The 23,913-nt window shown below is 60.4% G+C and overlaps 9 protein-coding genes and 1 non-coding gene across 10 annotated transcripts; 6 read left to right on the top strand and 4 right to left on the bottom strand.

Moving 5' to 3' along the window:
- Positions 1-167: 167 nt before the first annotated feature.
- Positions 168-3,832, bottom strand: SMC2 (Structural maintenance of chromosomes protein 2; the record flags this gene model as incomplete). The annotated part of the gene is made up of 3 exons (XM_060265629.1): positions 168-3,620; positions 3,643-3,772; positions 3,795-3,832. The coding sequence occupies 3 exons, from the start codon at positions 3,830-3,832 to the stop codon at positions 168-170; spliced, it is 3,621 nt and encodes a 1,206-aa protein (XP_060121612.1).
- Positions 3,833-3,920: 88 nt separating this feature from the next.
- Positions 3,921-6,165, top strand: MJAP1_001677 (uncharacterized protein; the record flags this gene model as incomplete). The annotated part of the gene is made up of 5 exons (XM_060265628.1): positions 3,921-3,943; positions 3,966-5,599; positions 5,622-5,720; positions 5,743-6,018; positions 6,041-6,165. The coding sequence occupies 5 exons, from the start codon at positions 3,921-3,923 to the stop codon at positions 6,163-6,165; spliced, it is 2,157 nt and encodes a 718-aa protein (XP_060121611.1).
- A 49-nt stretch (positions 6,166-6,214) lies between these two features.
- STE24 (Ste24 endopeptidase) lies at positions 6,215-7,841 on the top strand (the record flags this gene model as incomplete). Its single annotated transcript, XM_060265627.1, has 4 exons — positions 6,215-7,064; positions 7,087-7,432; positions 7,456-7,704; positions 7,727-7,841. The coding sequence occupies 4 exons, from the start codon at positions 6,215-6,217 to the stop codon at positions 7,839-7,841; spliced, it is 1,560 nt and encodes a 519-aa protein (XP_060121610.1).
- A 76-nt stretch (positions 7,842-7,917) lies between these two features.
- On the top strand, positions 7,918-9,333 carry MJAP1_001675 (uncharacterized protein; the record flags this gene model as incomplete). The annotated part of the gene is made up of 3 exons (XM_060265626.1): positions 7,918-8,223; positions 8,308-8,489; positions 9,000-9,333. The coding sequence occupies 3 exons, from the start codon at positions 7,918-7,920 to the stop codon at positions 9,331-9,333; spliced, it is 822 nt and encodes a 273-aa protein (XP_060121609.1).
- Positions 9,334-12,488: 3,155 nt separating this feature from the next.
- On the bottom strand, positions 12,489-15,005 carry MEF1 (Elongation factor G, mitochondrial; the record flags this gene model as incomplete). The annotated part of the gene is made up of 3 exons (XM_060265625.1): positions 12,489-12,517; positions 12,541-12,636; positions 12,659-15,005. 3 exons carry the CDS (start codon positions 15,003-15,005, stop codon positions 12,489-12,491), a joined length of 2,472 nt encoding a protein of 823 aa, XP_060121608.1.
- Positions 15,006-15,112: 107 nt separating this feature from the next.
- On the bottom strand, positions 15,113-15,222 carry MJAP1_001673. Its single transcript has one exon. It is a non-coding gene; the product is annotated as a tRNA-Ser (tRNA).
- A 269-nt stretch (positions 15,223-15,491) lies between these two features.
- On the top strand, positions 15,492-16,359 carry MJAP1_001672 (uncharacterized protein; the record flags this gene model as incomplete). The annotated part of the gene is made up of 2 exons (XM_060265624.1): positions 15,492-16,245; positions 16,346-16,359. The coding sequence occupies 2 exons, from the start codon at positions 15,492-15,494 to the stop codon at positions 16,357-16,359; spliced, it is 768 nt and encodes a 255-aa protein (XP_060121607.1).
- A 4-nt stretch (positions 16,360-16,363) lies between these two features.
- SPT3 (Transcription initiation protein spt3) lies at positions 16,364-17,469 on the bottom strand (the record flags this gene model as incomplete). The annotated part of the gene is made up of 3 exons (XM_060265623.1): positions 16,364-17,239; positions 17,262-17,348; positions 17,371-17,469. The coding sequence occupies 3 exons, from the start codon at positions 17,467-17,469 to the stop codon at positions 16,364-16,366; spliced, it is 1,062 nt and encodes a 353-aa protein (XP_060121606.1).
- Positions 17,470-17,508: 39 nt separating this feature from the next.
- MJAP1_001670 (phospholipase A2) lies at positions 17,509-22,224 on the top strand (the record flags this gene model as incomplete). The annotated part of the gene is made up of 6 exons (XM_060265622.1): positions 17,509-17,643; positions 17,666-17,681; positions 17,704-17,824; positions 17,847-19,186; positions 19,333-19,747; positions 19,770-22,224. The coding sequence occupies 6 exons, from the start codon at positions 17,509-17,511 to the stop codon at positions 22,222-22,224; spliced, it is 4,482 nt and encodes a 1,493-aa protein (XP_060121605.1).
- Positions 22,225-22,266: 42 nt separating this feature from the next.
- On the top strand, positions 22,267-22,875 carry MJAP1_001669 (uncharacterized protein; the record flags this gene model as incomplete). Its single annotated transcript, XM_060265621.1, has 2 exons — positions 22,267-22,736; positions 22,761-22,875. 2 exons carry the CDS (start codon positions 22,267-22,269, stop codon positions 22,873-22,875), a joined length of 585 nt encoding a protein of 194 aa, XP_060121604.1.
- Between the last annotated feature and the right edge of the window lie 1,038 nt (positions 22,876-23,913).

The following is a 23,913-nucleotide window of genomic DNA, read 5'->3' as shown; positions in this document are numbered from 1 at the left end:
CTGGCGCAGGGCCCTACCGAGGCAACTATAAATTGCAGAAATATCCCACTCGATGCGCACGCGTGCAGCAAAGTGCAGGGCAAGCGCCAGTGACGGCAGCCGTTGGGGAAAGGTGCAGATCGCCCGGCGGGGGCCGCCGATCACGGTCAGAGGTGTGCTGGCGGCGCTCAGGCGGCCGGACGGGGGGCGCGCTTGCCCGACACGATACGTGGGCGGCCGGTATTCTCCTTGTCGGCCTCGGACGCGCTTTTTTGGGTGATGCGATCCACAAGCGAGGTACCGTCGCGGAAACGCGCACGGAACAACACATTCGCGTTGTTGAATAGACCTTCTTTGAGCGAGACCACAATAAACTGCGAGCCCTTGAAACGCGTGCGGAACAGATGGCCAATGTGCTGGGTATGCGACAGATCGAGCGCAGCATCGATCTCGTCGAGAATGTACATCGGCGCAGGCTTGAACTGCAGCAAAGACATAATAAGACTGAGCGCGATCAGCGAGCGCTGGCCGCCGCTCAGCTCAGTGAGACTCTGCTTCCAGGTCGCGCCGAGGCGCACACGCACCTCGAGGCCTTGCGTGATCTCGGCGTCCTCGGGGGGCTGTAGCTTCGCATAGTTTCCGGGAAGCAGCTCGGCAAAGATGTCGCCAAAGTCGCGGTTGACCTGCGTAAAGGTCGACTGCAGCGCATCCTTCTTGTAGCGGTCCAGCTCGTGGATCGTCTGCTCAATCTTGCTCTTGTCGCCCAGGACGGTGGTGAGCATGTGCTGCAGACTCCCTTCCTTCTTCTCGACATTGTCGATCATGTTCATCACGCGGGGGTTGACGCGCCGCCGCAGGCCAGACTGCTGCTCGGCGAGCTGCGCACAGAGACGGCGCACAGAGCCCATGTCGTGCTTCTCAAACTCGTACGCGCTGCCGGCCTGGCCAAAGAGCGTGTGCTCGGACGCAATCCACGGGTGCTCCTCTTCCAGCGCGGCGACCGAACGCTCCAGCGCACGGCACTCTTGCTCCACGCGCTCGACTTCGTGCGCCAGCTGCTGCTGCGCGATCTCGGCATCGGAAACCGCCTGACGCTTGGTCGCCGACGCATTCTCGAGCTCCGTGAGCTCGTCTTGGAAGGCGCGGAGGGCCGCACGCGACTCGGCGAGCTCCGCCTCGCTCTGGTCGACCGCCGCCTGGAGCGAGGCGACATGCGCCTCGCCCGCCTCGAGATCCGCCGCGGCCTGTGCAGCAGCCTCTTGCGCAGCGGCGAGGCGCTCGGCGGCCGCGTCACGGTCCATCTCGTGCTGCCCAAGGGCGAGCTCGGCGGCACGCAGCTTGCTTTGCTGCGGCTTGAGCGCCGCGGCGTGCTTGGCGAGCTCGGCCTTGAGCTCCTTGGCTTCCGCACGCACACGCTCGACCTTGCCGCCTTTGTCGGCATGCAGCTCTTGAATTTCGCGCTCGAGACGCTTCGCATCCGACGCAGCCTCGTCTTGGCGCGCGCGCGCCGCATCCATGCTGGCCTCAAGCTCGGCCAGCGCCGCACGGCACGCCTGCACCTCTTCCTGCAGCACCGTCGCACGGCTCTGGTCGACCTGCGTCTGGAGGAGGCGCGCGCGGTGCTGCGCAAGCTCGGCCTTTTCCGAGGCCTGGCTATAGGCGCGCCGCGCTTCTTGCAGCGCGCTCCACTCGCGGTCGTTCGCACGCAGCGCGTCCTGCGCCTCGCGCAGCGCACGCTCGCAGTGGGCGAGCTCCTGCATGCGCAGCAGCACGCTCTGGCCGCCGCCGGTGCGGCTGCCGCCTGCGAGGCGGCCGGCGGGATCGTACGTGTCGCCGTCGACCGTGACGCTCTTCATCTGCACAGCCGCGTCAAACGTCACACGGCGCGCCGTCTCGGCATCTTTGCACACGAGCGTCTGGCCAAAGACGTACTCGAGCGCGGCACGCACCTCGCTGTCGCATCCGACGAGCTCCAGCGCCAGCTCGACCTTGTTCGGCGCAAGGCGCTTCGCCGCGTCGACGCGCCGCCCGTCGGCGATGCTCGGCTGGATCTGGCGCAGGGGAATGAGCGTGACGCGCTTCTTGAGCTGGCCATGCGTCAGGAGCTGCGAGCCGGTCTTGTCGTCGTCGACCACGACATTGTACAGCCGCGAGCCGGCGGCCGCCTCGAGCGCAGGCGCATACGCGCGGTGCGCCTTGTCGAGCGTGACGAGGCTCGCGACCAGGCCACGGACCTTGGACCGGTCAAAGTTGGCGCTGGGGTCCACGTACGTAAACTGCAGCGCCGACGGGAGGCGGCCCTGGAGCGAGTCGCGCTCGGCGCGTAGGTGCGCCACGCGTCCTTCCAGCTCGGTACGCTCGGCAGCGAGGCCGTCGTACTTGTGCTGGTCCCAACCGAGGCGCTCGACGCCGTCGTGCGCTTTGCGAGCTTCGCGCTGCGCCGACTCGAGCCCGGCGACGAGGCCGGCACTCTCTCCGGTCTCTTGCTGCGCAAGCGGCTCTTTTTTGCGCAGCTCACGCTGGAGATGGTCCATGCGGACCTTGGCCTGCTGGATTTCGGAGCGCGCGTCGGCCTCGCGCGAGCGCGAGCGGGCGAGCTGGCCCTGGAAACCGCCGTGCGCTCCGTCCGTGTCCGAGGCGATACCCGTGAGCAGCGACTGGAGCAGCGCATCCGTCTCGGCCGCGCGCTTGGCCGCGGCGTCGTGCGCCGACTTGTTTTCGTCGAACGAGGCGCGCAGCGTGTCGAACGACGCCTGCTCGTTCGTCAGCGCCTCCTGGGCGGCAGTCTGGGCCGCACGCTCCGTCTCGACGCGCGCGGCCTCTTCGGCGTGTGCCGCGCGGCGGAACTCGGCCTGAGTCGTGGCCTCGACGAGCTCGTGCGCGAGGTTCTTGGCCTTTTCGAGCAGCGAGTCCTGCTGCCCGCTTGCCTCGAGCTCTGCGTCCCGCTTTGAGCGGAGCGCAGCGAGCTCCTCGTCGATCGCAGCGAGCTGGCGCGTGAATGCGGCGATGTTCGCGACGTGCTCCGCAAGCTTGGCCTTGGCGGAGCCCGCGCCGTCGTTGGTGCGCTGCGCGAGTTTTCCGCGGAGCGTATGCCACTCGTGTGCCTTGTCGAGGCGGGTGAGCCGCTCGAGCTCCGTCGAGGCTTTCTGGTATTCGAGGAACGCGCGCTTTTCTTCACGGAGTCGGTCGAGTTTCGGTGTGATTTCCTCCTGGAGAAGCGCGGTGATTTCGCGCACCTTTTGGTCCTTTTTGGCCATGGTACGGAACGCGCGTTCTTTGCGCTCCTCAAACATGCGCGTGCCCGCCGCCTCCTCGATCATCGAGAGGATCTCGGCGGGCTTCATGTTGAGTACCTTGGTAATCTTGCCCTGCATGATCAAAAAGTTGGGATTGTTAATGTTCAGCTGCACGCTCTGGAACATGTTTTGGACGGCCTGCTGCGTCGCCTTGTGTCCATTGATCAGGTACTTGGACACGCCGCCCATCGCGATCTGGCGCGTGACGGTGATTGTCGTGTAGTTCTCAAACGACACTGGCGAGCGCTCGCGGTCGGTATTGTCAAAGACGATCGTGACCGAGGCCTTGGTCACGCCCGCCTGGCCGCGCTTGTAGATCAGGTCCTGGATATTCGACGCGCGCACCTGCGTTAGCCGCGCCACGTACCGAGCTCAGGTTCGTCAGGCCAAGCACGAAGCAGATTGCATCGAGAATATTGCTCTTGCCACTGCCATTTAGGCCTGTGATCGCGTTGAAACTCGGGTCAAAGCCACGGACATGCGTCCGGACGGGGTAGCTGCGTTAGTCGCGCCACGTACCTCTTGAAGCCATCGAGAATCAGCTCCTCGATCCGCATCGCCCCGCACGGTCGCTCCGGCCAAGTGTTTATGCGAACGGATCACGTGGCTATAAAGTGTTGCGCGACGCGCCGCGACGCGTTCCTTATGGCGAAGCAAAGGACGTTGGAGTAGGTGTGCTGGCTGACCCAGATCGCTCTTTGCGCCGGAGCCTGCGCAGAAGCGCGCACGTGTAGAGAAGGAGCAGGAGGAGAAGGAGAAGGAGCAGGAGCAGGAGCAGGAGCGGGAGGAGCAGGAGGAGACCGTCGCGGCCGAAAAGACTGCCGACCTCATCCAGAGCGCGTCGCTGCGCCCGTCGGCCAAGCCGGGCTGGAAGCAGGGCACGCCGATCAAGTATGCGACGCTCGTCGATACTTTTTCCAAAGTCGAGGCGACGACAAAGCGTCTCGAGATTCTGCAATACGTCACAGACCTCTTTGTGCAGGTCATTACGCACTGCCGCCAAGATAGTGTCGCGGCGGCGAGCGAGAATCTGCTGTATGCCGTCTACCTGTGCATCAACCGCCTGTGCCCTGACTATGAAGGGCTGGAGCTCGGCATCGGCGAGGGCCTCCTCGTCAAGGCCATCGCACAGAGCACCGGGCGCGAAATTGCACGCATCAAAAAAGACCTCGAGGCAAAAGGCGATCTGGGCCTGGTCGCCCTCGCCTCGCGCAAGCACCAGCCGACCATGTTCCAGGCGCAGACGCTCACCGTCCCGGCCGTCTTTAAGCAGCTCAAAGAGATTGCACGCGCGGCCGGCGCCAAGTCGCAGGACAAGAAGCTCGGCATTATCAAGCGCCTGCTTGCGTCGTGCACGGGCGACGAGAGCAAGTACCTGATCCGCAGTCTCGAAGGCAAGCTGCGTATTGGCCTCGCAGAAAAAACGGTGCTGGTCGCCGTTGCGCACGCCGTGATGCTTGCCTCGCTCGGCGAGCAGGCCGCCGAGATGGAAAAAGAGGACCTCGCCGCGCACCTCGAGCACGGCACCAATGTCGTCAAGGCCGTCTTTAGCGAGCTCCCATCGTACGATATTGTGGTGCCTGCGGTCCTCGAGCACGGCATCGACGGGCTGCGTGAGCGCGTCAAGCTCACGCCCGGCATCCCGCTCAAGCCCATGCTGGCGAAGCCCACGAAAGAGATTGGCGAGGTGCTCGACCGTTTCGAGGACAAGACCTTTACGTGCGAGTACAAGTACGATGGCGAGCGCGCGCAGGTCCACGGCTTCCGCACGCCGAGCGGCAAGCTCGAAGTGCGCGTCTTTTCGCGCAACTCGGAGGACATGAGCATGAAATACCCCGACCTGGTCGTGCAGATTCCGCGCTGCCTGCGCGACTCGGTGACCAACTTTGTGCTCGACGCCGAGGCGGTGGCATGGCAGCCGCTACACGTCGCCCAGGCCGAGCGCAGCGACGCGACGGAAGGGCGCCTCCTGCCGTTCCAGGAGCTGAGCCGCAGGAAGCGCAAGGACGTCAAGGCCGAGGATATCAAGGTCTTTGTCAAGATCTTTGCGTTCGACCTGCTCTATCTGAACGGCGAGCCGCTGCTGCACCTCGAGCTCGCGGAGCGCCGCGCACGGCTGCTCGAGCACTTTGCCGCAGTGCAGGACGAGTTTGATATCGCGACGCACCGCGACTGCCACACCACCGAGGAGATCCAGACGTTTCTGGACGAGAGTGTGGCGAGCGGGTGCGAAGGACTCATGGTCAAAATGCTCAATGGCGCGGATGCGACGTACGAGCCGAGCCGCCGCTCGATCAACTGGCTCAAGCTGAAAAAGGATTACTGTACGTCGTCATGCTCACCCAGTGTCCGGCACCGGCGACAGTCTCGACCTGACCGTGATTGGAGGGTACTACGGCAAGGGCAAGCGCACCAATGTCTATGGCGCCTTCCTCCTGGCTTGCTGTACGTCGCTCTACTGACACAGACGACGAGGACCAAGAGACCTACCAGAGTATCTGCAAGATCGGCACCGGCTTCTCCGAGGCCGATCTCGAGTCGCACCACAGCACGCTCAAAGCGCTTGAAATTCCGGCCAAGAAAGGCTACTATGACGTTGGCGACGCCAAGCCCGACGTCTTTTTCGAAGCCAAGGTCGTCTGGGAGGTCCTCACCGCCGACCTGTCGCTGAGCCCGGTGTACAGCGCGGCGAAAGGCATGATTGACGCGCGCGGCATCTCGCTGCGCTTCCCCCGCTTCATCCGTACGTCGCCAGACTCACCCAGGCATCCGCGACGACAAGACCCCGGAAGAGTCCACGAGCCCGGAGCAGATCGCCGACATGTACCGCGCCCAGGCCGTCGCGAGTAAAAAAGATCGGGGCCGTGACGACGATGACGGATTTTGGTAGAATCGGGCTATTTTCGAAATTCCATCCGTGCGCTCTCTCCACTACAACAATGACGTGGCTCGACCAGGCTGTGAGCGAGCTGAAATCGGGCACTGCCTATCTCGATTCGGATGGGATCCCGTGGAAGCAGCTCGTGATCACGCTGCTATGGGCCGTCTACCTCTTCGAGACTTTTGTGTCCCTGCGTCAGCTGCGGCTGTACGACAAGACGACGCCGCCCAAGGCACTCGTGCCCCACGTGTCGATGGACACGTTTGTCAAGAGCCAGGCGTACGGCAAGGACAAGGCGCGCCTGTCGCTCGTGTCGGACGCGTTTGCGCATGCTTACAACCTCGCTGCGGTGTACTTTGACTTTTACGCGCTCGCGTGGGTCTGGGCGGGCGACCTGCTTGCGTTGGTGGGCGCGCCGGACAATGAGCTGGCCAAGTCGGCGATGTGGGTCGTGGTGAACACGGCGATGCACGAGGTGATCGCCGTGCCGCTGAGCATCTACCGCCACTTTGTCATCGAAGAGCGCCATGGCTTCAACAAGCTCACCTTTAGCACCTACGTCTCGGACACGCTGAAGGAGTGGGCGATGGGCATCGTGATCGGAACGCCGCTCATCGCGCTCGCGGTGTGGGTGATCCGCTGGGCGGGCGACTACTTTGTCTTGTACACCGTGCTGCTCTTTACGCTGATCATCCTTTTTGGCACCGTGCTCTACCCCCTGGTCATCCAGCCGCTCTTTAACAAGCTCACGCCGCTGCCGGAGAGCGCGCTGCGCGACCGCGTCGTGGCGCTTGCGAGTGCGCTCAACTTCCCGCTCAAGCACCTGTACGTGATCGACGGCAGCAAGCGCAGCAGCCACTCGAACGCCTACTTTTACGGTGTGGTCCCGGGCGGCAGCAAGCACATCGGTACGTTTTGCATCTGACCCAGTCATCTACGACACGCTCATCGAAAAGTCGACGCCGGCCGAGATCGAGGCGGTGCTCGCCCACGAGCTCGGCCACTGGGCGCACTCGGACCCGACCAAACTGCTGATCGTCTCGCAGCTGAACCTCGTGCTGATGCTCTCGCTCTTTACGTTGTTCATCCACAACGCGTCGCTCTTCCGTGCGTTTGGCTTTGCGACGAAAGCCTCGCCGGGCGCGATCGCCGTCGAGCCCTACCTCCCTGTGATTGTCGGCCTCGAGCTCTTCCAGCTCGTGCTTAACCCTACGGACGCCCTGCTCAAGTTCGGCATCAATGCGATCGTACGCCGCATGGAGTACGCCGCGGATCGGTACGTTGCGCTCTCTGACCTAGCTTTGCTGCGGAGCTGCCACGTGCGCCGAAGACGGCGGCCGAGCGCGAGGCGCAGCGCCTGATTGAGTCGGGCGCGACGGCAGACGAGGCGGGCGAGCCGAGCGCGACGGTCGTCGACTGGGTCGACCGCCTGAGCAACGTGCCGGTGCACCGCCTGCCGACCGACAAGGTTGGCGAGGCCTTGCCGGAGGACCAGGAGCCCTACACTGAGCTGCTGGGCCGCGCGCTCGTCAAGTTGCACATCCAAAAGTACGTGTCTTGTTTCACACAGTCTCTCGACGATGCACCATGACCCGCTCTACAGTGCCTACCACTATTCTCACCCCACACTTACCGAACGCCTCGTGGCGCTGAACCGCCTCGCGGACTCCAAGAAGACGCAATAGGCACGTAGCTTATGTCATCGCCGAAATGAGTGAACTCTGGACTTGCACGTGGCGAATGCTTGCGACGAACCACACCATGGGCCTGCGGTGGGATCCTCGAGAGGACCCGGCTGTGCTCTGGACATGGCTCGTAGCCGTGATTACGGCGCTCGAGTTCTTGATGGAGACGACTCTGCTCAATCGCCAACTCAAACTGTCGAGGGCCAAGGGCGTGCCCACGGTTCTACGTGACATTGCGCCCGAGGCTTTTATTACGAGCGCGGAACGCTTCCGCATCACGCATGCGACGCGGTTTATATACGCTGCGTTCCGCACAGCCTTTGTTTTCTTTTTTGTGCTCGATGGCGGCCTCAGTGCGCTGTGGAACCGGGCCGGAGCCTTTGTTGAAGGAAATGCTCCGAACGCTCAACTTTTTCAAAGCGTGGCGTGGGTCGCTTTACTGACGCTTATTTGCGCTCTCCCGAAGTTCGTGGCCTATTTCAATCTGATGCTTCTGTATCAAAAGGGCATGGTGGAGAAGCCCAAGCCGTTTGTCAATTATATCTTTGATATCAAGACCATGCTTGCCATCGGTTGGCTCACACTCCTTGCCTACTCGAGCGAATCTCTTCAGAACGATCTGTCTATTGAAGACAGTACAGGAGCGGGGTCTGTTGCTATATTTTTTACTGGAGTGTACTACACGTTCGGCTCTGGGTTCCCTCATGACTGGTTTGCGTCGCATACGAAACGCCGCCTCCATGCTTCTGCCGCTACGGACTTGGATGACCTCGATTTGCCGTTGCGCATTCCTGCAGAGGATATGGAAACTCTCGCACAGCTCTCTTCTGCCGAAGCAAAGGCAGTACGCAAACACGACACGCAATCGCGTTGGAAAGGCCTCGTGAGTTCGTGTACCTTTATGGGCTATTCCTTCGGGATTACTGGGTATCTCTGGCTGGTATATCAAGACCCGACGCTTTTCCGCGCATTCGGATTTGGCACGGCCGAGGAAGGGGCAGATGGGGTAATCGAGCACCCGCCTGTCCTGGTCGGCATTTTCCTTGGGCTGCTGCTCCTTCGCCCTGTGCGCATTTTTTCTATTTTGACCCGGCACGTTGTTTTCCAAAAGCTGGAAATTAAAAAGGACGCGTACGTATCTTCATTATGCTTACCCAGTGACTTTGCTCGCACGCTCGAGGCAAACGAAGAAGAAGACCAACCGGTCACTGACTGGATCGATTACGATTCGGGCGACGCAGCGGCGATCAGTGGAGCGCAAAAGCGCCACTTTGTTCAAGCATTGGTCAAATTATATCTTGTTTGCAATGTCCCGCTGTTCAGCGATCCATTGTACAACGCTTACTACCAGAAACGCCCTGCCTTGGCCGACCGCCTCGCCGTGCTCGGACCCGTTGACATGGAGCTGGGCTTAGACGACAAGGTCGATACGCCCTACCTTGATGAGTCGGACAGCGATATCGCCGTTCCGTCAATTATGCTTTTGCCCTAACTATAATATGTGAATTAGGACTTGTATACAGATTGCATCGGCCAGAGCCGATCCCCATTGGTCCGTGCGCTCAACCGACCGGCCCATTTAGTAATTCATGAACTTTTATTCCGAGTCGATCGTACCAAGATCATGCCCTTGCAGTGGGATCCACGACAGGATTCCGCCGCGTACTGGGTGTGGTTCATTGCCGGGTCTGCATTTCTAGAATGGGCGACGGAAATGATCTTGCTCAGGCGGCAACTCCACGTCGTCCAGTCGGCACCGGTACCTCCTCTTCTCCAATCGGTTGTAACGCCCGAACAGTACAAGACAAGCGCGGAGCGATTCGAGGCGACGTACAGGACACGTACGGTCTGTGCGACTACTCGTATGATATTCGTTTTCATGGTTCTTTACTTTGATGCTTTGGCTGTTACCTGGGAGTGGAGCCAAATGCTCGCCAACCAAGATACCCCTGGGATCAGACGAATTGTAGTGTGGCTGTCTATTCTTGCATTGGGATGTGTACCAATGAGGATTCCCCTTTACCTGAGTGAACAAAAACTATCGCAGAAAAGGAGAACACCCAGCCCAAAGGGCTTCCTCTCTTACATTTTCGACTTCCCCACTGTCCTTGCTGCGTTCTGTTTGGGGAGTGCTAGAATTCTTCCCGGAACACTCCTTCCTGATATAAATGTATCTGCTTCTTTTATTGGGGGCATTACTTCTTTTGTGTTATCAAACTTCAATGAGAGTTATCGCAAAAATTTGGATTCAAAGTGGATGCTCAAATCTAACCTCCTCCGCGTACATGCAGCAGGTGCATTGGACGTTGAAAAGTCTTCTTTCCCTATCACCACACCCTTTCCCCTTCCTTTCGATACTGGCGACGGAACCATCCCAAAGATTGCGAAACTGACGTCCGAAGAAGAGGAGACAGTCATTAAACAACGCACATTTCGCCCAAAAAAATCTATTACTTTTGCAGAAATTGCCTTGCTACTTCTCATTTGCATCGTCGCACTTCTCATCTTTTTGCACATTCTAGCTACGAGTGCTATACTTGACTTGCTATTCTTTCACCCTGTCTTGGTCTCGGTCTACTTCCTTGGCAAATATTGTGAGCAAAAGGCGGATTTGTCAGGTGATTCGTAAGTGCATATTCTCACACAGCGGGTTTGCCAGGTGCTGTGAACCACCTAAGCAAGGCAAGGATGAAGAAAGTAACAGTGGCAATCAAGACATGGAAGCGACACTGAACGCGGGCCCTTCGCAGCTGCACCACTATGTTCAAGCCTTGGTCAAACTGCATTGCACACTCAATGTTCCGCTGCTGAGTGATCCTTGGTACAATGCGTACTTTCAGCTGCGGCCGTCATTGTACGACCGACTTGTCGCACTAGGGTACCGCAATGAGATGGCTCTAGACGCCAAGACCCCTCTCTAGAAGACCCCTTTCTCTAGGAAGCTATTCCATGCTCGATTACCCGATCGTACTACATGTCAAGGTAGGCGGAGACAACCTTAATAATGCCACATACCTTGAAGAGTCAGGCAAACTAATGATAACTCGCCATCAAGCTCTTTACGTAACAGTAATGCGTTCTTGAAACTTGATACAAGACAATCAGTATGGTCCGTGCGCTGGCTGGAAGCGCATTAGTCATGAAACGAACACTCTCCACATTCTCATTAACTACGTGCCAAGATCATGCCATTAGTGTGGGATCCCCGAAAAGACTCGGCGGCGTACTGGGTCTGGTTTGTGGCCGGTTCTACTTTTGTGGAATGGGCTACCGAAATGACTTTGCTTAGGAGAGAACTTCGAGTTGCGCAGTCGGCGCCCATACCTCCTGTTCTCCAATCGTCTGTCACCGCCGAACAGTACAAGACGAGCGCCAAGCGATTCGAGGCTACGTACAAGACGCGCACTGTATGTGCGACTGTACGCATGATATTTGTATTCATGATCCTCTACTTTGATGCGTTGGCTGTTACCTGGGAATGGAGCCAAACTCTAGCCAACCAAGATTCCCCGGGCATGAGGCAAATCGTAATATGGCTCTCTATTCTTGCTTTGGGATGTGTACCAATGAGGATTCCCTTTTATCTGAGCGAGAAAGAACTATCACGGGAAAGTGGGACACCCAAGCCAAAGCCCTTTTTATCTTATGTCTTCGACTTTCCTACTCTCCTGGCTGGCGCGTGCCTGATCGTTACGGGCACGTTACATGAAAAGCATCTCCCTGGTATGATTATCCCTGATTTTCTCATTGTCGCATTCTTTTTTGGCTCCATCATCTCGACTCTTTTCCAAAGTTATCTTAAGCATTTCGACCCAGGCTGGCTACTTGAGTCAAATTTGGGTCGTATCCACACGGCCGGCGCACTGGACATTGAAAAGACATCGTTCCCAATTATCACGCCTTTCCCACTTCCTTTTGATGTCGTCGATGAAACCATTCCAGAGGTTGCGAAACTGACACCCAAAGAAGAAGAAGCTATCAAGCAATTCGAGCGTCGTCCAAAGTTTATCATTGTCATTGTTGAAACAATTTTGCTCTATGTCCTCTTCTTTGGTATGCTCCTTATCATTGTGTCTCCTTTTATGGAGGTCGGAAAAAAAGACATTCCCCGCGCATTTGGTCTTGCGTCTCTCGGAAAAGCAAGGCTTTCGGGCACGCACCTTCAAGCCGTGAATGCTGTTCTTGTCATGCTAATTCTCCGCCCGCTTTTCGTCTTGGTCAACTTTTTTGCCAATCTTTGTGAACAAAAAGCGAGCCTCTCGGGCGATTCGTACGTGTATGTTCTTACCCAGCGACTTTGCGAAACGATGCGAAAACTCGGTCTTGGAGGAAATGAAAAGTTACAAAGGCGACGGCAAGAGTGACACGAATGTGGCCGCTCGCGCTGGCTCTTGGCAACTCAACCATTATGTACACGCGCTAGTCAAGCTGCATTGTACATTCAATGTCCCGCTGCTAAGTGACCCTTGGTACAATGCATACTTCCAGTTGCGTCCCTCGCTGGCCGACCGCCTTGTCGCGGTAAGGTACAGCAAAGCAAGCGACACCGCAAAACCCGCGCTTTGAGCGCGCCGCGATTCCACTCATTTGCCCCGATACCACTCACCCATCACTATTTATTTGCAACAGAATAGTTAGAACTATCCACTACTTCTTCTCCTGGCTCTTGCGGTAGGCTATGTTAGTCAATGTAACGTACCGGCCTGCATATCCGCCTGCACGTTCGGCATCACCGGCTCGTGCTTCTTGTACTCCATCGAGAACTCGCCCTTGCCCTGCGTCAGGCCGCGCACTGCTGTTAGTCGGGATGTACGTACGCTGACTCGAGTAGCCAAACATATCGTTCAGAGACACCTCCGCGGTGATCGTAAACTCGTCCTCGCGTACTTCGGTGTCCTCAATGGTACCCTTGCGCTGGTTCAAGGCGCCGATCACCGCGCCCTGGAACTCGACCGGAGCCACGACCTCGACGGTCATCTTCGGCTCGAGGATCACCGGCTGTGCGTTCTTGAACGCCTCGCGGAAAGCAGCCACGGTCGCAATACGGAAAGCAAGCTCCGAAGAGTCGACGCTGTGTGCCGCACCGTCCTCGAGCACGAAGCGCACACCGCACACCGGGTAGCCCGCGAGCGCGCCCTTCTCCAGGGCGTCGTTGAAGCCTTTCTCACAGGCGGGAATGTAGCCCGAGGGAATGTTGCCACCCACGACGCTGTTCTCGAACGCTGTGTCCTTGCCGGTGTCCTCGTCGACGCGCATCGGCTCAATGTAGCCAATCACACGACCAAACTGACCTGCACCACCCGTCTGCTTCTTGTGGGTGTAGTTGAACTTGGCGGGCTGCGCGATCGTCTCGCGGAACGCGACACGCGGCTTGCCCGTAGTGCATGGCACGTTGTACTCGCGGCGCATACGCTCGACGTAGATCTCCAGGTGGAGCTCACCCATACCCGAGATGATCGTCTCGCCCGACTCGCTGTCGACGTGCACGCGGAACGTCGGGTCCTCCTTCTGGAAGCGGTTCAGCGCGCGCGAGAAGTTCTGGCTGCCGTCCTTGCCCTCGGGCGCGAGCGACAAGGAGATAACCGGCTCGGGCACAAACATGGCCGACATGGACAGCGAGGTGCTACCGTCAGTGAACGTGTCGCCCGACGAGCATTCCACACCGAACATGGCGCAAATCTCACCCGGGCCGATCTCCGCGACGTCCTCCATGTCGTTCGAGTGCATGCGGACGAGACGCGGGACCTTGACCTTCTTGCCGGTGCGCGAGTTGTAGATGATACCACCACGGCGCAGCTGGCCCTGGTAGACACGCATGTAAGTCAGCTGGCCGAAGCGGCTCTCCTCCAGCTTGAATGCGAGACCGACCAACGGCGCCTCGCTCGCAGGGACCAGCGCCACCTCCGAGCCGGTCTGCGCCGAGGCGACGACCGCGTCGCTGGTCTGGCCCTCCTCGGTGGCCTGCGCGGCGATCTGCTTGGCACGCTGCGTGTCGTTGGCAATCGCCGGAACCTCCATGGGGTTGGGGAGATAGGCACACATACCGTCCAGCAGCGCCTGCACACCCTTGTTCTTGATGGCCGTACCGAGGAACACCGGCGAGAAGCGGCACGCGATGGTCGCGCGGCGCATGGCGGCGGCGAGCTCTTCGATCGTCGGCTCACGCTCCTCAATAAAGATCTCGGCCATCTCGTCGTCGACGTCCGAGAGCTGCTCAATGAGCTCTTGGCGCTTGGCCTGTGCCAGCTCGAGCACCTCGGCGGGGATGTCGTCCGTCTCGCGCACGACGTTGCCCTTGGTCCCCTCGTTGTACACGGCCTTCCAGCGGACAAGGTCCACGAGACCGTCGAGGTTGTCCTCGGAGCCGATCGGGACCTGGACGGCAGCGGCGGGCATGCGCAGCTTGGTGCGGATCTGCTCGACCACGCGCCAGGGGTTCGCGCCAGCACGGTCCATCTTGTTGATGAAGCTCAGGCGGGGCACGTTGTAGCGGCGCATCTGGCGGTCGACCGTGATGGTCTGCGACTGCACGCCCGACACGGCACACAGCACGAGCACAGCACCGTCCAACACACGCAGTGCACGCTCAACCTCAATGGTAAAGTCAACGTGGCCGGGCGTGTCGATGATGTTGATGTGGAAGTCCTCCTTCTTGCTCGTCATCTCGCTGACGTCGGCGGCGTCGCCGGTCATGTTGCTGCGCTCGGTCGGCGGCGTAGCCTTCCAGTTACAGTAGGTAGCAGCGCTCTGAATCGTGATACCCTTCTCACGCTCGAGGTCCATGCTGTCCATCTTGGCACCGACCTCGTCGCGGCCACGTACTTCGTGAATGTCCTTGATACGACCGGTGTAGTACAACACACGCTCGGTGAGCGTCGTCTTGCCGCTGTCAATGTGCGCGCTAATACCGACATTGCGCTGGCAGAGCAAGCGCGCAATGTCTGCCTCGGTCACGACCGGCGCGGCATTGCCGGTAGCACTGTCGGCCTCGGTCGCGAGGGTGCGGAGGTTGAGTGCCGAGGCGGCGCTTGCCATCGGAACGCGTACCGCGCGGCGCGGCGCGGCGGCGAGCAGGGACGCTGCACGCATCGCGCCCGCCACCTGCGGCCGCACGGCCGGCATACGCTGTGCCATTGCTGGGCGCAGTCCACGCACTGCACGCATGGTCATTTCCTACCAAAAAAAAGCCAAGGCCCTGGCGAGGGTTCTTCGCGCAACATACAAATAATTGCAATTGTGCCACTCTAAGGAAACGCGGCAAAAAAGAAATGCGACAAGAACAGGACTCGAACCTGTGCGGGCATAGCCCATACGCTTACCACCGTAATCGGTGTCGAATTGTAATTCGAGGCGTACCCGTTAACCGCTCCGGCACCTTGCCTGTTGTTGTATAGTACAGGCAGTGGTAGCGTATATGAGCCAAAGTCACCACGCGACCGGCGCGTGGCGCGTGTGGCCGGCCGATCCTCATGCACGAACCACCAGCTGCGGACGCACAGATTCGGCTGGTGAAGCTAGCGTCGGATGTCTTGCCGAGCGCAAAGCGCGTCGCACTCGTGGATGGGCGTCGTGATGGAATCTCGATCGTACGTCGCACGGCTGACGCAGGGCCGCGACCGCACCTATACCCCAAGGCTCCGCCTGCCGTCGATGGAGGTGAGCAAGCACCATGCGAGCATTTTTGCCATTGTGCGGAAGCGGGAGCCGGATCTCCCGCCGTCGTTCTCGGTGACCGATACAGGGTCGACGCATGGAACGTTTGTCTACCGCCCGAAAAAAGAGTCGCCGAAACCTATGCATCCGAATAGCCTCGCCAGGATTCCAAACGACGCGTTTGTGCGCCTGTCGCCTGCCAAGCACGCGAGCCGGCCGTTTACCTTGCAGCACCTCGATGTGATCCGGTTCGGCGTACAGAGCAATGCGTTTGAAGTGCACATGCACGGCACAGCGTGGGGAAGCTGCCCCGCATGCCAGCTCTCGCCGGATGGTGCGAATGAAATTTCGCTCGCACCGCTGGCCGGCGAACGAAACAAGCCTTGCGGGGTGCAGAAAAATGCGCCACCCGCCAAGAGTGCCAAGCAAAAGGCGGAATTCGATACCAAGCGGCACCTCAAAGCCCTCAAGGAGGTCTACCTCAAGCCGCTCCCCCTCTCGGACGAGTCCAAGAGCATTTCGGCGGTGGGCGGCCCTGCGTACCGCGACCGCGCCTCGCTGCGCCGCGAACGGTACCCCGGCCTGCCCGACGTGAAGCGCGACGTGCCCCGCCCGGATATGCCGCCTCCTGCCGCTCCACCCAAGGCGCTGGACGCCTCCAATGTCGGCTACCAGCTGCTGGCCAAGATGGCCGACGGTGCGGACCATATTCCCACGCAAGCCCCTATTACGCCCGCCGTGAGCCATCAGCGTGCGGGCCTGGGAAGCACGCGCATGGCCGACACTGCCGAGCACAGCGCCACGAGCGCTATGGGCTACCAAGACCAGGCGCGCGAAAAGTCCAAACATAGATACAAAGCGCTAGATAACTAAATAACAAAGACTTGCGTGCGGCGCAGACCACCCGTAGGCCCCGCCGTTCTCCGCCCCGTCTCGAGCAGGCGGCGGTCGCGCTGCAGCTGCGCAAATGCCTCGCGAATGTGCCATGCCTCGAGCGGCGGCTCGGCCCTGGGCGGTAGGCTAAAGAGCGTGCACGCCGCCTCGGTATCTTCTGGCGCGTCGTCTGCTGCGTCCTTGCTTTCGAATGGCCGCTCGCCGCGGGCCTGTACATTGCGTGCGCGCTCCTCCCATTCGCGCTTGATGCGCACAGCTGAGGTGCAGAGCTCGTGCACCACCTCAAAGGCCAGGAAACCGAGGATATCAATTGTGTCGTCACTCGGCTTGACGTCCAAGTAGAAGCCCGCGTTGATAAACTCGCGGAACCGTTTTGCTTTGCGAAAGGTAAAGGACGCCTGCCGGCACTCGGAGTAAAAGACGTACTCTTCGCGCGTCATGCGGCGCGTCGTTTCATCGGCCGCCTTGAGGCGGCGCAGACTATCCTCGTTCGTCTCAATCGTGTCCTCGTCCTCTTCTTCCACGTCCTCTGCATTACCCGGCAGAGAGACCCGGGGGTATTCGAAGAACATTGCCGAGAGTTCCCACGGCAGCTTCATCTTGCGCTTGTTGACCCGCAGCGGTCCGTCGTCTGCGGTGTCCTCGAGGCCTTCGCCGGCGTCCGCACCGCCTGACGCGCCGCCGGGGCCGTCGCCGCCGCTGTCTTTGGCGTTCTTGCGCACATCCTTCCAGCTGAGATAGGTGCGCAGCCTATTCACCTTGGCACGGTCGTAGCGGATGAGAAAGATGAGGTCCTCGGGTGTGAGGTGCTTCGATGCACGGCGCAGTGCCAACAGACGCGATTGAATGATCTGCGTTAGCACGTTTACCTACCATTTCCACAACCTGGTTGCGCACGATATCCTCAATCAGCCGGGTGACCTGTGGGTCGGGGTTCTCGATTTCCGTCGAGACAAACATCTGTGTGAGACGGGGCACGTACCATCTGCGCAATCTCTTGCTGGTATCGGTAGCCAGTGCCGCCGTCGATCGCATCGGCGGCGGACGCGCGCGCATTGGATTCGCCGGCGTCGCCTTCCATACCGCTGGGAGCAAAGGGTCGCCTCCACATTTCCCCGCCATGCACCCTGGGCGGAGCGTGCCAAGCATCCGTGCAGCGTCCGCGGCTGCGGACCCCTCGAGCGTGCTTGCGCGCGAGGATGGATGGAATGCGCCGCCACATGTTGTAGAGCGGCTCAAAGAGGAGGGGAAAGAGGTACGTTTTGAGCCTAACCCAGTACGCGCGCATGTTTGGTACGTGACCTGGCTTATGCAGTGGCGTTGGCGGATCTTGGAAATGTCCCCGAGCGCCAGGAATGGACGAAGCGCGAGCTATGGGGCGAGTCCGGAAGGATACAGAGCTCGACTGCTGTGCAGCGCCGCACCCAGCAGGCCGAGTACGTCGCGCGACTGACGCAGGGAACAAAAGAAGAAAGCGTGGACGCGCATGCGGCGGTCGCCGCTCACGCGCCTTGCGCCCCGCGGATCCGGGCGCTCGCGGCGTGCGCAGGAGGTGTATGCGGCTTGGGAAAAATCGGCGGCTGACGCCAAGCAGGCGGCCGACAAGCTGGAAGGGCACAAATCACGCCACGCGCAGCTCGAGCGTGAGCGCGCCGACCTCGTCCGCGCGCGCCTCACGTATGACACACTCCGTGAGCAAATTCGCTTGCTGGGCGACTCTCTTTTTGACGACGATACATGCACGCTCTTTCCCGTGCTAACGGCGCTGCGCTGGGAAGCGCAGGTCCAGGCGGGTCTCGACAAGCTCATTCCAGCGGAGATTGCGCGTGAGAAGCGCGCGCGCCAGACGCTCAAGACGGCCCAGTGGAACATTGAGCAGTGCCTCAAGTTCCTGCGCGAGGCGCTCCAAAAGTGCATCGACATTGGCGTGCCACAAAACAAGAAGCACCACCTGCGCCTCTTTTCGGGGGGAACGCTGACCGTGACCCGCCAAATCATTCCTTTTCTCATGAATACCAAGACATGCGCGGGCGACTTTTTCGCCAAGATGGCGCAGTCGCGTCTGCGGCAGCCCATGGTGCACCGTCCGCCGACGTTTGAGCTGATCGATCTGTCGTCGCTACCAGGCCGCGCCAAGTCCAAACCTGTGGACGAAAAAGACCTCTATACCAGTCTCGAGACATCCTATGTCCAGTGCCAGCAGTGCCGCATGTTTGTCGTGCACGAAATCCGCACGTCGTTTGCGCGCGAAAAAGAGATGCGCTTGCGCCAGACCGAGATCGGCGCGCAGATCGAGCGGGCGAACGAGGACGTGCGCGCCGCGCAGCACACGGTGCTCATGGGCCTCGACGCGGGCACGATCCAGTCGGCGAATGCCGAGCTCGAGCGCATCTATGGCGCGAAGCTCGCGCAGCTGGCCTCCTCCGATGCGAAGGCCGTGGACGAGCCCACGGACGAGGAAATTGCCGTGGCCATGCAGGCCTCTACCGTAAAAGAATCATCGCACCCTACCCACCTGCAAGAGCTCATCGGAAAAGACGCGCTCGTCGCCGAGCTCTTTGGCGAGGAGGAGGTGGAGCCCGCGCCGTTTGAGCCGGCGCCTTCGTCGACGATCCCCCCCTATGCATCGAGCGACGCAGGCAGTTCCAAGACCAAGGCGGTTAGCTCACACGTCCCGGTTATTGGCATGTCTATGGAGCTCTACCACGCAACCAGCGCGCGTCTGCGTACGCTCCTCGCCGACGTCGACGCACAGACGCGTGTGGAGGAAGAGGAGGAGGACTTGCCTTGGCATCATGGTGCGTTGGGTTTATAAGCCTCCACCCACGCGCCAAACGGGCACGTGTCGTTCGCCTTTGCGTGGGGGCCACCATGACGGTGCTGCACAGGATCCGTTCGTCGCCAGCGTACCTATACTTGAAGTGCTATTTGATATGCACGTTAGTTACTCTTTTTGCTGCGCGCCCCGTGTCTTCGCGCCTGAAGTCGGGTGGCCAGTGGGTCTGGTACGAGTCAACAGAAGGCGGCCACGGCGCGACTTCGTGGGGCCGGATGCAAGCCATGCTCACGAATGCGACGCGTCGTGGCGACGGAGCACGCAATAGTGAGTCGGATATTGTGCAGGAGAATGCTCAAGATGGGGCGCCGGTTCCGTGGTGGCAAGAGCGGCGCTTTCCGTTCCTCTTCCCGCCGCCGCAGTTTCCGCTGAATCTTCCTCCGCCTGTCCGCCTCGCCTCCATCCCGTGGCTGCAGCGTTGGCGCTGGCGTTGGCACGATCTGTCGCAACTCGGTGCGCAGATGGAGCAGGATAAGTTCGACACAGAGACCTTTCCCGAGCTGGACTGGGACGCCAAAGTCCGGTACGTCGACCTTCTTACGCAGCTGTTCGCCCGATTTGCACCCGGAAGAAGAGGCATTCATCGCCAAGCGCCGCCACCTCATGTCCTCCGAAGGCGACAATTCGCTCGCCAAGTTTTTGCAGCTGCCAGAAGACACGTACGTCCACCCCGACGACGTACCGCTCATTGCCATTGGCGGCTCGGGCGGCGGCTACCGCGCAATGTATTCCTACGCCGGCTTTATCAAAGAGGCGGAAAACACGGGCTTGTGGCAGTGCACGACGTGGGCGTCGGGCGTGAGTGGCAGCTGCTGGACCCTCGCGGCCTACTACACGATCGCATCCTGCTCGACCGATGTGCTCATTGCCCATCTGCTTGCAATGGCGCACGAGCAGGCACACCCCATGAGCGTGCAGGCCATGGACCGTATCGCCCGCTCGCGCTGCGGTGTCTATTACCTGCTCGGCCCGCTGCTGCGCAAGTCGCAGAACCGCAGCATTTCGTGCCGCATCATGGACTTTTACGCAACCCTGGTCCTCTCGTACCAGTTCCTTCCCCGGCCTCTCTCGCTTTTTGGGACCGACTTTTCCTACAACGGCCCCCAGCCCCAGCGCGCCGCGACACTCGACGCAAGCGCGCCGCCCGGCGTCGACTACGAGCCGAGCGAGGGACTCAGCCGAAAGTCCTTCCAGTGGTCCAAGGTGTGGGAGCGTGCGTCGCTGAACGACGCCAAGGCGCCCCTCCCGATCCTAACCGGCGTGCGCCGCGTATGGCGCCCACGCCCAAAGAAGCCCAGGGGCGATCCCTCGGTGCCGGCCGGCAGCGCGCCGCCGGAGCCGCATCCGGCTGCTGTCTCCAACGAAACGACGCAGCCAGAGGCGTACGAGCATCAGACGCCGGTCGGTGGCGGATACGACTGGTACGAGATCTCGCCCCTGGAGCTTGGCTCGCGTAATGTCGGCGCGTGGATTCCTACGTGGAGCTACGGCCGCCGCTTTGAGAATGGCGAGTCGACGCAGCGCCAGCCAGAGATTATGCTATCGATGGTCGTGGGCCAGTGCACGGGTGCGCCTGCGGGGCCCATGACCGCATACATCTCGACGATGCTTGCCTCGATTCCCCAAGGCACGGTCATGTCGTCCATGCTTAGCTGGGTTAACGAGTTTGTCAAGATGAAGCGCTGGGAGAAGCGCTGGGGCAACCCGATTCGCGCGGCCGATGAGCCGAACCCCTTCTATGGCCACGGCATGGACGACCGCGTGGTGCCCATTCCGCCCGAAGCGCAGGAGCCGCTCATGAAAGAGGGGCCGTCGCCGGCCGAAATCCCGGCGTTGCGCCGCCCGACGAGCGTGGTGGACGAGCCGTATGTCGACAACCGCCTGACGGCTGCGGGCGAGATCCCCGTCGAGCAGACGGGCGAAAAGACGCCCAAGCCTGCGCCTGCGCTCTTCATGCCAAGGGACGCTACGAACCAAATGCTTGCGGATCCCGTCACAGCGCCTGTGCCTGCGACGCTCGCGCAGCCTGCGCCCGAAAAAGGAGTCGATGGCGGCGTTCCTGACGTATCCGAGCAGTTTGTTGATGCGCCCGATCCCGCCAACGACTCGTACATGAACGCATTCTTCTCCAAGCTCCCTCAAGTGCAGATGCCACACATGCCCAAGCTGCCCGACATTACGATTGAGAATCCGTTGCGTCTGCAGCGTCGGCGCAGCGATGCCTCGATCACCTCGTCCATGTCCGACTTTGACCCCGAGACGTTCATGGCGCCAATGCAGCCACCGCACGTCGCTGGCGGCGCCGAGTCGAGTGATGAGTCTCCTGCGCGCCACGCGTGGTCGTGGGAGCACTCGAAGCGCCTGCGCCTGATGGACAGTGGCCTGTCGAACAACCTGCCGAACCATGTCCTTGCGCGCGATGAGCGCCACGCCGACGTCATCATCTCGTTCGACTCTTCGTCGGACGTCAAGACTGGTGCGGCGGTCGAGCGCCTGCACGAGTTTGCGGGCGACTGTGGGCTCGAGATCAAGATGCACTCCTCGACGCAAGCTGATCTCGAAGCCGCGAACAAGGCGACCGCCGACAACGAAGCACACGAGGAGGCCGTGGCGAATGGCCACTCGCCCTCGCCCGATGTCTCGACGGCCGTGCAAGAAGAAGCGGAGCGGATCCGTGCCGAGTACGAGCCAAAGAGCGCGCAGCGCTTCGATGGATGGCGCATGCGTAACGGAGGCACCGACGGGCGCGACCCCGACGTCCACATGATCTACTGCCCCCTCTTCCCGAATGCCGTGCAGCCCGGGTTTGATCCGACGACGGCGCATTACAGCACGTCGTATAATTTGATCTGGACGGCGGACCAAGTGCGTGCACTTCTGCGTACGGCTATGGCCAACGTGGAAGAGGGAAGCTATGGAATCCAAGTCATCCGCGCCGCAGTCCGCGACGCGTACGAGAGCCGCCGCGCGGCGCGCCTCGCGAGGGAAGCCTGTACATAGATACCCCGATGACTAAACATCCGAACCTCGTCTCTTTTCGCGATGTGGCAGCGAGCGGCGCGTGTGCCGGGCGCGATGCAGCGGATGCTGCGCCTGTATAGTACGGAGGCGCCCAAGGCGGCTGAAGTGGCGGAAAAGGTGGATACCACCAACCTCATTCCGGCCGTGCAGCCGCTGAAGCCGACACATGGCGTGCACGTTGCGACACTCCAGCTGAAGTCGTACAAGCAGCAGACGTTCGATCTGGACTTCTTTGCTGACTTCGCGCTGCGCAGTGCGCAGGCGCTCCAGATCCCTACGGGCGGTATTGCTCAGCTCCCGATCCGCACGTCCTTGTGGACGGTGCCGCGGGGCCCGTTTGTGCATAAAAAGTCCCAGGAGAACTTCTGGCGCAGGACGCACCGCCGGAGCATCAAGGTGTTTGACGCTACGGATGCGACAATCGACCGCTGGCTGCATTTCTTGCGTATGCACGAAATGCCCGGCGTCGCTTCCAAGGTGTCGATTCTTCGGTACGTGACTCTTCTGACCCCCAGCCGCTATCCCCTTGGCGTCGGCAAGCAGCTCGACGCGGAAAGTGCGACCGACGACCGCAGTGAACAGGCCGTGCGTGAGATGGCCGAGGAAATCGTGCGCGCACATATGAAATAGATGATTACCCATGCGATTTAGGTGACTATCTGTACCTACTGTGGTCGTATATGCAAGGCAGGTGCCAGCTCGTATCCGGCTGGCGACAACGCGCAGTGTGCATTATTGAAGATCGTGAAACGTATAATCAGTCATCATACCGTCGACGGACCCGGGCAAAGACTGGACTGGGATTTTGCGGCCGGGAAGTATCGAGCCAAACAAAGGCGACACTTGGCCCAGCTTTTGCGCCCCAGGGATTGGCGAGTCGCACGGCGTAAGCAGGTCTATGCTGTGTGTGCCGGACGACTCGCTCGCCGTGCTCGTCGAGTGCATACTCATTTCAGAGCGGGTAGCATTGCGCGACGAATCTTCCCGATCGTGTCCCGGGTGAATCGGCGCAGGGCTGGTGCGTAGGATGGGCGAGCCGCTCTCGCAAGGGCGGTCGTGGGGAGAGGGGGTGAAGCATTGGCGTGTGGGAGGGGGTGTTGAGTCACGCGCAGGCGCATTCCAAGAGAGACGCCGCCGCTTGGCCAGTAGCTCGGCCAGCGCCGGAAACTCATTCTGCTCGGCAGTGAACGACTGTTCCGCTGCTGGTGCCCGCTCTTGAGGTGAATCCTCGTCGGTGGTGTTGAAGATACGGTCCCACGACGAGCTGCTCGTCATGAGCTCCGACGTGGGCAGGTGCAACGAACGGTCTTGACCTTGATATCCTCCTGGTGAGGGCAACGACGATGGGGGGGGCGTCATATTAAACAAGAGGTCCTTTTCAACGTGCGAATTAGAAGCGGCGCGCATCCTTTGTTGTTGATTAAATGTATCCTGGGTAGCCACAGGAAGCGAATATCCACGAACCATTTGTACGGGTGCGAACCGGGGACAAGTCGGAGAAAGGTCGCTGTGCGGCAACATTGCGGGGCCCGAAGCGGACATGCTCCTGTTCGGGCACGTCGGGTCTGCGGCGCCCGCTCCAGGCGCCAGGGTGGAACCGGGATGCGAGGATTGGAAGATCATCGACCGTTGCATTGTACAAAAGCCCTGTCACCGACTTGACAGCTG

The sequence above is a fragment of the Malassezia japonica genome, chromosome 2 (genome assembly GCF_029542785.1).
Source record: "Malassezia japonica chromosome 2, complete sequence".
NCBI classification, from domain to species: domain Eukaryota; kingdom Fungi; phylum Basidiomycota; class Malasseziomycetes; order Malasseziales; family Malasseziaceae; genus Malassezia; species Malassezia japonica.
The sequence above is the reverse complement of the archived record's forward strand: the minus strand, read 5'-3'. Positions and strand labels throughout refer to the sequence as shown.